Source organism: Pogona vitticeps, chromosome 2 (assembly GCF_051106095.1).
Source record: "Pogona vitticeps strain Pit_001003342236 chromosome 2, PviZW2.1, whole genome shotgun sequence".
NCBI classification, from domain to species: Eukaryota; Metazoa; Chordata; class Lepidosauria; order Squamata; family Agamidae; genus Pogona; species Pogona vitticeps.
In genome coordinates this window covers 189,772,081-189,784,369 of record NC_135784.1, presented here as the reverse complement: position 1 = coordinate 189,784,369, position 12,289 = coordinate 189,772,081, and the positions used below count along the sequence as shown (strand labels likewise).

The window sequence follows — 12,289 nt, the reverse complement described above, 5'->3', positions numbered from 1 at the left end:
GGAGGTGGCGCCAAGGACGGAAGGAGGACGCCGGGGGAGAATGGGAACCGACGAGGATGGGTGCTCTGTACACTGAAAAGCTGTAAAAAAGCAAACACGCGCACTCTCTCGGAGCGGTAAAGGCTGAGCGAGGCCTCGGCGAGACGCCCTTCCGGGAAACCTCCGCGTCCTCGGGGCGGGGGGGGGAGCGCAAGGAACGTGCCCTCCCCCATTCTCTCTCCCACCTCCAATTCAACCCCGGAGTGGGCGGCGGCTTCTTTCCTGGCGCGGCTGCCGATTGGCTGCCCTTGAGTCTCTCCAATATGGCGGCGCCCAACTCTGCTCCAAATTGTGAGGACTTTGCAGAATTTCAGGTACGGGAGAGGAAAACGGGGGGGGGGGTCCGCGGCAGGTCGCGAATGGCGGAGGAGCGGGGCCGCTCCTGGTCCCCGCGTTCAGGCTGGACATGGTAGAGAGGAAAGGGGGGGGCCTCTTTGGCCAGGAAGTTCCCCTGGAGCGGCGCTCGCACGTTCTCTCTCTGGGACTCGGGTGTTCTCCTCCTCCTCGCCCTGCTTATGGCCGTAGAGGGGGAAGGTGAGAAGAAAGGCAGCCGAGGAGGGAAAATGGAGGAGCAGGGGCGGGTTGTAGGTGCGATCTGGCCGACCTCCGAAGGAGAACTGGGACCGTGGATGCCACCCATCATCATACCTCTCTGAACGTGGACTCTACACCTACTGGTAACATGCCCGAAGAGACCATGTGGTCGGCAGCATGCCCTTATGCAACCTTATATTAGAAGAAAATTAAAGAGGGAACTGGAAATAAAATAAATTCAACTCAAGGTGTAGACGTTTACTGAATTGGCCGGTAAATTTTGGGGGATGCTTTTACACTTGTGTACTGTACTTTTATAGCATTATCACCTTGAAAAGACTCTCAACTGCAGCTTACAGATAAAGAACCAACTCTCCTGTCCTTTAGCTAGCTAGGCTTTCCTATGGAAAAGGTCCTAAAGCAGGGGTGGTTGGTATCTTGCAGCACAGAAGGAAAAGGGGATCATGATGAATGAAGAAGAGAAGTGAAATCAGACCGTCCTTAATGTTACAAAGTTTTCATATTAACCAACTAGGATGGATATTGTGTGGTGGGATTTTTTAAAGTGCTAAAGGCACTTGTAGTCAATTCAGTGGAGTATGTATGTATTCCAGTATCCCATTTATGCCTCTCCTGCTTATATGATGATATATAGCAATGAGGGTCCTGTGTATTAAACCCTGGAAAACATATCTTTTCTCACTTTCTTGTGGTGGGAAAATAAAACCAGTCACTCTTCTCTGTGCAAAATTAAGTAACATTTTTCAGATCTGGAATCTATTTGGAAAATACTGCCAAATAAGACTGGCTGTTCAACTGATTAGTATGCTGTTTGTTTATTTTATGTATTCTGTGTGTCTTTCTTTGGGGAAATGGTTCAAAATTGCATTGCATCTTGGTATCTGAGTTGCTGAACGTCCCTGGCAGTGTTATCTCAAAAACATCAGAAATTCATTAAATTATAAGTATGGATTTCTATGACCTAAAAATATCAGAAATATGCAAGCACTTCTGACCTTAAAATAATTCAAATATGACCAATTAATTACATTTTTCCTAAATTAGCACCCAATATTTGTAAAATTAAAAGGTTTATACTTCCTCACTTCCAGTGCAGAAGTGCTAGTACTGAAGGAATCGAATGAACATTTGAGTGTAAAAGTGTCATACCTGGATTAGTTTTTGCCAACAGCAGAATTACATTGGATGATCAGATGAATCTTGAGGTTCCCAAACTCAAAACTCCTTATGTTGTCCATCACTATGTTCTGTATCTGGAGAAAGTCCAGTCAACTTCACAAGAGGTTATAGGAACAAATTTTTAAAAAGCCAACTCATCTGGAGAAAATTCTGGCTGAAAGTAATCAAATTTTGCTTCAAGTCCATTTAGAATGTCACTTATTTTGTATTGTTGAATAGCCAGATTAGATTGCAGCTCTCTTTGCAGTTTATCACTAATTTCTTTAGCACTCTCCCCTTTGCTTGTTTTAAATCACCCAGTTTGTTTCACAGTTTTCAGTGCATAGCTAAGCTCCATTTGTACAGTTTCAAGGCAGGCGATTGCACTGAAGTTAGATTATTTATATGCCAAGTTTCCAGTCAAGATTTCAGAAAAGGAATTTTGCACAATCTTGATGGAGGAAGATTAGCAACAGTCAAATTCTTTAACTATCCAATGCAAGGAATCATAATTTGTGGAATAATACATAGTTGTATCTAGCCAAGTCCCTCAACATGTCACAACAAATTGGGGAGGGAGAGCTAAAGAAGGAGCAATTTCTTTGAACTTTTATACTCAAAGTGGAGCTTTAATAAGCTTTTTTTCCTGTTTGAAATGATCTTGTTTACATCAGGATAGTTGCTTTGAATCTCTTCGGCCACTTTGTGCACTGTAAACCATGTGCAAGGCACTTTAGGGATCCTTTTCGGATAAAGGATCCCTAAAGTAGTAGGAGGGATGTGGTGGTGCTGTGGGTTAAACCACAAAAGCCTCTGTGCTGCAGGGTCAGAAGACCAGCAGTCATAAGATTGAATCCACACGACGGAGTGAGCTCCCATAGCTTGTCCCAGCTCCTGCCAACCCAGCAGTTTGAAAGCCTGTAAATGCAAGTAGATCAATAGGGACCACCTTGGTGGGAAGGTAATGGCGTTCCATGTCTAGTCGCGCTTGCCACGTGACCACGGAAACTGTCTTTGGACAAACTCTGGCTCTGTGGCTTGGAAACGGGGATGAGCACTGCGCCCTAGAGTCGGACACGACTGGACTAAGTGTCAAGGAGAACCTTTACCTTACCTTTCAGATAAAGATGTTTAAGTCCCTTGGCTGCCTTAATCATGTACGGAGTGGCTTCTGATACAAAGAGGAGGATGTTTCCCCTTTTTATACCAACTGATCAGAGTAGTCTCATAGAATCATCGAAGACCACAGCAATAGTGGAATTGTTTTCTTTTTGTAGTTTCACATGTTAGAAGAAATACTTCACCAGGCTTGTCACATTTCAGAATGCCAATAATATTAGCCACATATCTTCCATTTACATCACTTGTTTCATCTATTGAAACATATCTTGTTGTTAACATCAGGTCTTATCTTTCCTAACATCTTAATAGGAGGCAGATATGTCATTTTTCCTTAGAGTTTATTTATTTGGAATTGGGTGTCTGCCATGCTTTTCCAAGAAATGTCTGAGGTTACCACTACCTAATTTCTTTAAGGGAATATTTGAACCATCATTGTACAGAGGTCCTTACAGAATTCTGACTGGGTATTCACTGAACCTGCAGTTGAAGAAGCTCTCTCAAAAAGGAGATGTTGCCTGTTTTTGTAAGATCAATCTTGCTAAACAACTATTACGTTTCATGATATAACAGTGTTGTTGAATATGAAAATGCTTTTGGACTGACACATTAATTTCACACAGTTTACAAAATATCACCATCACGACTGAAATTCTGCTCCCCAAACTCTTGAACAGAGCGTCATTATTTTCAGCTTACCAAACATCTATTTTTTAGCACATTGAAATCATTGGGAGGGTTGCCAGTGACCAAAATATGACTAAAATATGTTTATTTTTAAAATTATTCAGAAATATGATGTAACACTTTACAAAGGCCAAATTCTGACTTTCGAGGCAAAATAAAAACCACATAATTCTCACCAGAGTACTCATAAGCATGTTTTAACTTTTGAAAAAATATGATATGTCATAGAAATCCTCACCCTAATTATAAGCATGTCTATTTGGCTTTGTCTGTTACTTCTTTCTGATTTTCTTTTGTTTCTTTGTGTGAATAATCCATAGCAGGAAATGTATCCTAGATTTCTGTGCCTTGTATGCATTCTTTCTCTTTAATTTAATAAGTTGAAACAGTGGACTGGTTGGGGGGTGGGGTCCGTTCATGGGTTGGGGGCACTGCCATGCTCGTGGCACATTTGCATATGGGCATGCTGCACTCACGGGTGAGTGGGGGTGCATGCATGCAAGTGTGCAGTTCCCACCATGCTTGCGTTGAGGGGCGGGAGATCTGTCTCTGTGGCCCAGTCCTGCAAAGCCCACGGACCGGCACTGGACTGCAGACTGGAGGTTGGGCACCCTTGCGCTAGGAGACCATCAGCTCCAGGAAACTATGACTATGGTTGTTGTGGGTTTTTCGGGCTCTTTGGCCGAGTTCCTACTCCAGTCCTCTGAAGATGCCAGCCGTAGAGACTGGCGAAACGTCAGGAAGAACAACCTTCAGAACACGACCAAAGAGCCCCAAAAACCCACAACAACCGTCAGATCCTGGCCATGAAAGCCTTCAAGAAAACTATGACTATATTTGACTCCCAGCTGGCAACATGGAAACAGTATTTAATGCTTATGAACATTGCTTACTACTAGAGATGGGGGTATTCGTATACGAATGCTCCCGCACAGGTGGCAATAACACAGGTCCAGCATCCTGGGGCCAGACCATCCACTCACAATTCCGCCACTCCCACTGGCACTGTGAGCCTTCCTATCACTCTGGAGCTCACGATCGGCTCGCCACTCCTGGCAGGAGGCAAGACGACAAGACTCCCTTCCAGGTCGAAGAGTGACTTGCCGATCAGGAGCTCCGGATCCATTGGAAGGATTGTGGAGCTGGCGGGATTTTGAGTGGATGGTCCGTCCCCAGGCAGCCAGACTCTTGTTATCGCCACCTATGCAGGGGTATTCATATACAAATACCCCCATCTCAGACCTTTAGGGGGGGTATTCGTATACGAATACCCCCATCCCTACTTACTACATCTGTTCTTCTCTTTATCCTTTGATAAGAGAAAAAATTACCAAAAAAATCACTGCAAGACACATTGGAAACGCGATTAATCCCTTCTGGCCGAAGTGGTGGTGGTGGGGAAGCAAGCAGAGCATGCAAGACAGATGGAAATGGGGAAAGAGCAATGCAAAAAGCAATCAAAGCATGCAAGACAGATCGGAAATGGGGGGAAAGCAAAGCACCAACCAACAAACAAACTCCCAAGACCCATCGGAAATAGGGGGGAAACACTCCAAAAAGCAACCAACCCCCCCAAGGCCCATCAGAAATGGAGGAAACCAAAAAACAAACAAACCCCTGAAGACCCATCACAGCACAGAAACATAACCCCCCAGCTGAAAACCACGCTGCAATAACACCCAGAACAGTTTTTAAAAGCAGAAAACAGCACCTTACCTTACCAGGCAGCCTTCTCTGATCGCACACTCTAACTGCCAGGGCGAAAGAGCTACAAAGAAGCAGCCTCGTCGCCACCTACAGTTGGAAATTTGAATTTCCCGCCTTTTCCCCCTGACTTTTTCTGTTCGTAAGTGGAAGCTCCGGTTGCAAGTAAAAGCAAAATTTTGCACCTGGAGCTGGTCGTAACTCGAAATGGTCGTAAGTAGGGACATTCGTAAGTGGAGGCACCACTGTGTCTGACTTATAACAAAAGCATGAATTAATGACCACTGAAAGAGTAGATCCAGAGCTTTGAAATTCTCCTGGATCCATTTCAAATACTTGAGACTCAAGTGGCTTCAATAACATTTAGTCTTTTCATCCACAAAAACGAGCACACCACCTGTGATCATGTTTTAGATCAATATAGTTTTACCATAATGCTCCGTCGATTTAGATTATGGCAGGGTTCAATACACCTTTGGAGACAGTTCAGAAATGTTGGGTAGTACAAAACATAAATACAGCGGTGCCTCGCAAGGCAAAAATAATTTGTTCCACGAGACCTGTCGTCTTGCGAAATTTTCGTCTTGCAAGCCTCCGAACAGAAAAAGGCAGGGGAAAAGGGCGGGAAATTCAAAAATGGTGCTGGGGAAGGCTTGCCCAGCACCATCGGAGGACTGCCGGGGGACCTCTGAAAGCGGCGATCATGGTTGCAGGGGACCCCTGCCAGTCCTCCGATGGTGCTTCCCTAGCTCCCTACCTGGTAAGTGACTTTTTCTGAGGTTTTTTTTTTTCTCATAGGAACACATTAATTAAATTTCAATGCATTCCTATGGGAAAACCTACCTTACAAGATGAAAATATCTTCGTCTTGTGGAGCACCAAAAATTGCAAGACGCCTTCATCTTGCGGGTTTTTCGTTGTCCGAGGCATTCGTCTTGCGAGGTACCACCATACCACCATTTTGGTCAGGGCACTCATTCAAACCATGTTTCTGTAGTCTTGCAAAAGCTTCATTAACGCCACAGCCATCTTCCACAAATTACAGAAACGCTGATAAGAAAAATAATACTCCATGTCCTTTTTCTTTCTTGGCAGCAAAGAATCACATGGGGCTTGAAAATTCAAGTTGAGATAATCTAAAGACATGAATAGGCAATGTAATAACTATGGTATTCTTTACATCCCTCATTTAGATACAGGACTAATCACGAGAAATTTAGGAGTGGATTTGCAAGTAGCATGTATTTCATAAGGACCTAAATGGGCTTCAGGTTGTTTTCTGAACCAACCAACATGTGAATCAGTCTATAGTAATTTTAAATGTGATATGCTAAATGTCATGTTTTTAAATCACTAATCTGTATCTTTTCCTCACACAGGAATTGCTCAGGGTGATGAGAACAATTGATGACAGAATAGTCCATGAGTTAAATACTACTGTTCCAACTGCTTCATTTGCAGAAAAAGTTGATGCTAGCCAAACCTGTAAACATCTTCATCAGGCGGTAAATATGTTTGTTGATTTTCTGTCATTTATACATCTTTGCTGTTTCACTGATACACGCTACTGGTCCTTAACTGATGTTTCAGCAGCTCATATAACATGACACATATTCTGTTGGAATTCTGTTGCTTAATGTGGTACATCACACTAGAGTCGGCCCACTGAATCAGTGGAGATTTGCGGAGTCAGCACCTCTAAAAATTCTGTTGAGTCAAATGGGCTTATTCTAGTTGTGACCTTCTACCTTCTAATCTAGTTGTGACTAGATTAGGCTCATTTGAAGACATAGAACTTTTGGAGGCGCTGTCTCACAAAATCTGCTACGAATTCAGTGAGCCTGCTCTAGTTATAACTCATTACATTAAGCAACAGCATTTCAGTTAATGAATGTAATGCCTCACTCTTGTTGTTGAACTAGTTTCTCTTTGTCCCTCACCCGATGAGAGGTATGCTCACGTAACCATTTTATGATTGAGAGAGGATTGTTGTAAAGTGGGGATGTAACGTGTTTCCAGCTCAAGGGCACTATATTATGCTTGTCTGAGGCCATACATGCACGCATACATGCATCTATACATGCAGAAGTATTTGTATGCATGCAGACTCACAGGGAGCGGAGAGCCATCTTCTTAATTATTCTCAAACAGTTTATTCTTTACACGGTGCTGGTAGTCATGAGGAAAATGCTATATGCCGTGGATTCGGGGGGGGGGGGTGTAGCCTACAAATGGCCTTTCTAATTATTTATTTAAAAATACAGATTTTAATGTTAAAAAACCCTGATTTCACCCTGGACAGGAGCAATGTATGCTGAAATGTTTTATTTTGTCTATCTGCCTGTAATCATAGCAGATTCATAATAATGGTAAGTTATTAGAAGATGGAAAAGTTGGGCACAGTGAGTGGCTCGGGAGCATTAGCATTGCTGAAACTCAGCAAATATAGCCCAGATCTATGCCCTGGATGAAATCCAGTGGGAGATTGGACAGCTTTTAAAGTATTATTTGCCTCCTTGCTCACTTGATTCTTGGTTTTTTTCAACTCTTTATTTAGCTAATGGAGGCTCATGAAAGTAGAGATAGAATGATTAAAACATGTATTGCCCAAGCATCTAGTGTGGTGAAAGCTTTACAAGAAGAGAGGGCGAAATCCCTGGAGGACATAGCATTGTTAAAAAGGCTCAGAAAAGAACAGACAAAGGTGAGTGGGAAAGTTCTGTGATGATCTTAATTTCTGCTTTTATATATGAAGGTAACTTACCATCTGTTATCTGAAGGGAAGAGTGGAAATGATGAACTCAAAAGGGAAAACTATTTCCTTTGGTTTAAAGCAGAAAGTTATTGTTGAAAATATACTTCCAGAAAGCAGGAAATTCAGGCACCGTCATCCTCCCCATTTAGAAACACAGAAAGTTAATGCAATCTTCTTGTACCTTAACATGAGTCCCAAATAGAGACTACAGTGTAATTCAATGATGTTCGGAATTTCTATATAGTGCATAGCCAACAGTATGGAAGTGCTGAAAGGAAACAAGGGCTTTAATTGTGTGAACATGTGTAAACAGCAGACTTCTGCACCATAATCCTATCGCCACTGATAGCATATTATTTAATAGTCCAGTCCAACTGATCTGTAAGAGAAGAAAGTTTTATTCTGTTTAATGGGCTTAGACCTACGTATGTAAGAGGAGTTTTAGAAATTATTTTATTTTATTTTTGTCTTATTGACTTAGAGGGGAGCTTCTTGTGTTTGCTTGGGGTGGAATTAAGATACCAGAAAAGTTCAGCAGTAGACTTACATTTTTTTAATAGAGACGGGGAAGTTTGATTTGTGATCATGATTCCCTTCTGGGAATAATGCTTCAACCATAACCTTTTTTTGCTTTAAACAAAGGGGTGTGGGGGTTTTTGGGGGGGGAGGGGAAGGAAGTTTCATACTTTTTGAATTGCACAAACCCATAAACAGGAGAGGTCTGTATTTACTGAATAGCTTAGAGTAAAAGAAAAATCAAAGAAAGCTACCCTATAAATAAAAAAGCAAACAGTTATCAGCAACACAACATCTTAGACTCATTCTAAAAAGCAACCGACTTCTTCTAACCAATTCTGCTTGAATTTCTTCAGAAACCACCTGCCCATGGAGGAGTCAGAATGATTTGAACTTATCTATTAAAGATTTAAATGGTGGCTGGATAGTTCAGGTATCTAGCTGCAGAGCCAGTGTTTGGCAGTTCAGTCCCCCACTAGGTCTCTCAGAAAACCAACCTGTCTGGCCTTGGGCAACCTGCTCAGTTCCAGGATTATCCCCCCCCAAAAAAAAAGGAATGGTAAACCACTTTTAAAATACTCTCTACCTAGAAAACTCTGAAAAGGGTCACCGTAAGTCAGAATTTATTTGATGGCACACAGTTCTTATAATTATAGAGACAGGTTCTCCACATGACAAGATAAAATGACAACAGATTCCCTTAGGACTATGGGGGATCCATTTTGATCTGTTGATCCTCAGGAGCTGACCATATGATACGGTCATGTTCTCTTATTCCGTACCAGAATCAGAGTCCTTTGTGAATATTTGCCCTCCATATATCCAGATTATTTGAATATATTAAGGTCAACAGAAGCTTTGTTACATTATATTGATTTTTAGCAGTGTGAAATATTGAAGCTTAAAATTACTTTGTATTTTCTTGCACTATATATGCATAAATTATCAGCTCATATTTTCAACAAGAATTCATCCCAATTACTGTTACATTAAAGGATGTGTTTGGCCTAGTTTTTGTTCTTCATTCCAGTCAGGCTAAAAGAGAAAGGAGTTCTTTGCCTCTGGACTGAACAAGCCTGGGTTTTCCTCCTCTCTGTGTCTCCTGGGCAATGTTAAGTTGGCTTCCTTTTGGTTCTCCACTCCACTAAAGGGCAGAGATCTTTTTATTCAAACACGCCTTTGCATATTAACTACTCTGTGGTAGGAAGGAGATTTAACTGCCTATGTGCTGCCTCTTTCTTCTATTGTGGGTTCACTTGATTTCCTTGTGTCTTATATTTTAATTCAGATTTTATTTTTACTGGCATACCTTAATATTGCCAACTACCTTGAGCAACTCTTGGGAGTGAAAAATTAGGGAATAAATGTAAGAAATAAATAAAATGGCTTTATTTTCCTTAATTCTTCCAGTTCCCTTTAATTCCCACATTGAAATGTATTCATTACCTTCTCAGATCTTGAGGTGAAGTTAGATATTTGCTTGGAAAAAGTCACTTGCTGAATGATGGGCACAGGGTATGTGAAAAATCATTGCTAGTCACTGATGCCGTCATGACATTTGGGTTTTCAGGAAGAAATGTTTTAGCTTCATGAAGTCTTTTGATCACCGAGGAAGAATCTAATCACCATCAGTCTGCTATTTAATCTGAGCACATCTGTTTTGCTAAGTCCCTGAAACAGATAATTCTTACCTTCTTTCTTCTCTTCCATAGTTGAAATTAATGCAGTCGGAGTTGAATGTTGAAGAAGTGGTAAATGATAGAAGCTGGAAGGTACGGAACACTCCTGACTTAAGATTTTGAATCTGTCTGAAGGTTTGTTGCAATTCCTTACATTCTTTTGAATGTATGAACCCAAGCAGCAAGGTGGAAGTGGAAGTATCTTCTCCCCTCCTCATGTGCTCATTAGCAACGGATGTTGAAATTTTCAGAGAGGGTTAATCCAGCATCTGAATACAATCAAAAATTCTGTGTTCATAGGTAAACAAGTATACTAACTGCTTATATACTTGGTGACTCATAGGTGTTTTGTATATATCTCCAGTGGTTATACATAAAATAAAAATGCCCTGGTGCTATTCTCATTATTGAGCTGAATTTGGCAAGTGAATAGAAAAGTATTGTCTGTACTGTACCAAAGCTTTTTCCAAACTGTGGAATATGAGGGAAATTTATTGTAAGGCAGATTGATTTTTGAGAGGGCAGGAAGAGTGGGACAAGAGTTTGATCAGACTGTTCTTCTGGCTGATGTGTTATGGTTGCAGGGTGTGGAAGACATTATTTTTATTGTTCAGAACCTTTCCAGTATGTTCTTTCCCGTCTTTGTGTTCCTAAGGTGTATAATATAATTGAGCTTTACTTTCTCTGAGTATGCATGTTGGTCCTAATTGGTCCTTTATGACACATGACGAAGTTTGCCTCTGGGTGGAGCTACCCAAGCAATGTTACTCATTCTTCTGATCAGTACCCGCAGCCTCTACATTAACAGCCCTTTTTTCTTTCTCTCTCAGGTATTTAAGGAACGCTGCAGAGCTCATTATAAGCCTCCAAAGAGTCAATGATGTGACTGAGGGGGGAGGGCTTCCCCTTGATAGTGGACTTCAATCATGCAGATAAACTGGAGAAGAAACATGGAGCAAGCTTCATAGGGACCTTCTGAAAAGTCACATACATCCATGGAATTCATCCCAATGAATTATTTTGCTAATTAATATAAACCAACTGTTAATTTGTACAAGATGTATGGGGGGGGAAGGGTTTTTATTAAAAAAACATTCAGAAGGAATTTGTTATTGCTCTATTAGATGCAACGTTTCCCAGTCTGCAAGCACATTCAAAGATGAAGAGCGGAAGTTGTTCCGTTTTTGAGCATTGGTTCCTGCAGATTGCCAGTTATAACCTGGCCCAATTTTAAAATCAGCACAAGTGTCTTAAATTATGTGTGCTGTGATATAACAACCTATTTTCTAAAAGTGTGGTTAGTGCAAATTGTGGACTCTCAGTTCCACTCTTGAATATCAGATAATACATTTGTGAGTATCTTTACAATTGGATATTTATGTAATTGGGATGGTGACACATTAGTTCACTTTGGTTTGGATACTGGAAGAATTTGAGAGTGGAAGATACTACATTATTCTCATCATTATTATGAGAGCCATTAGTTATTATGGTGCAGTGGTTAAAACTGCAGTACTGCAGTCAAGCCTCTGCTTGCAATCTGAGTTCGATCGTGACAGATTCAGGTGGCTAACTCAAGGTTGACGCTACCTTCCATCCTTCTGAGGTTGATAAAATGAGTACCCAGCTCACTGGGGGGCAAGTTGTTTGTTTGCATAATTATGTTGTAAACATAATTATACAAATTAATTCTATGTTGTAAACATAATTATGCAAATTTTAAACAGGGTAGTTTAGCATTGTTGGGCCGTATATAAACTGAAACAGCGAAAACATCAGCTCTGTGTCTACATGTTGATGTAGACAGAACTATTCTTGAATTGGTCTCACCTGAAAGTTAGTTTTTGTCGGATACACCAGAGTGGCAGAACATAATTAATTTCAGCAAATTATTAGATTGCTATGTAGCTCAGTGGTTTAGGTATGTGGCTGTGGAGCCAGAGACTGGGGGTTCAATTCCACACTGTGCCCCTTGCGAATAGAGCCAGCCTGTGTGGCCTTGGGCAAGCTGCACAGTCCCGGGATGCCCCCAACAGAAGGGAATGGTAAACCACTTCTGAGTATTCTCTGCCTGGAA

The 12,289-nt window shown here is 41.5% G+C and overlaps 1 protein-coding gene across 4 annotated transcripts; it reads left to right on the top strand.

Annotated features, from left to right (window-relative positions):
• Positions 1 to 12: 12 nt before the first annotated feature.
• Positions 13 to 11,317, top strand: MIX23 (mitochondrial matrix import factor 23). Of its 4 annotated transcripts, none has more exons than XM_020789510.3 (5): positions 13 to 353; positions 6,642 to 6,767; positions 7,820 to 7,966; positions 10,246 to 10,305; positions 11,043 to 11,317. In XM_020789510.3, exons 1-5 carry the CDS (start codon positions 303 to 305, stop codon positions 11,091 to 11,093), a joined length of 435 nt encoding a protein of 144 aa, XP_020645169.3. In that variant the 5' UTR covers positions 13 to 302; the 3' UTR covers positions 11,094 to 11,317. The 4 variants fall into 4 exon arrangements, with proteins under 4 accessions (XP_020645169.3, XP_078242868.1, XP_072847819.2 ...); XM_078386742.1 differs by having other exon boundaries at positions 149 to 353; positions 10,246 to 10,347; XM_072991718.2 differs by having other exon boundaries at positions 150 to 353; positions 10,246 to 10,310; positions 11,040 to 11,317.
• The last annotated feature ends 972 nt before the right edge of the window (positions 11,318 to 12,289 follow it).

Excerpts from the sequence above, each read along its gene's own strand:
- MIX23 (XM_072991718.2), top strand. The coding sequence starts at position 303 with ATGGCGGCGCCCAACTCTGCTCCAAATTGTGAGGACTTTGCAGAATTT. Across the intron at positions 6,768-7,819 it reads GTAAACATCTTCATCAGGCG|CTAATGGAGGCTCATGAAAG; the intron begins GTAAATATGTTT and ends CTCTTTATTTAG. Across the intron at positions 10,311-11,039 it reads GATAGAAGCTGGAAGGTACG|CAGGTATTTAAGGAACGCTG; the intron begins GAACACTCCTGA and ends TTCTTTCTCTCT.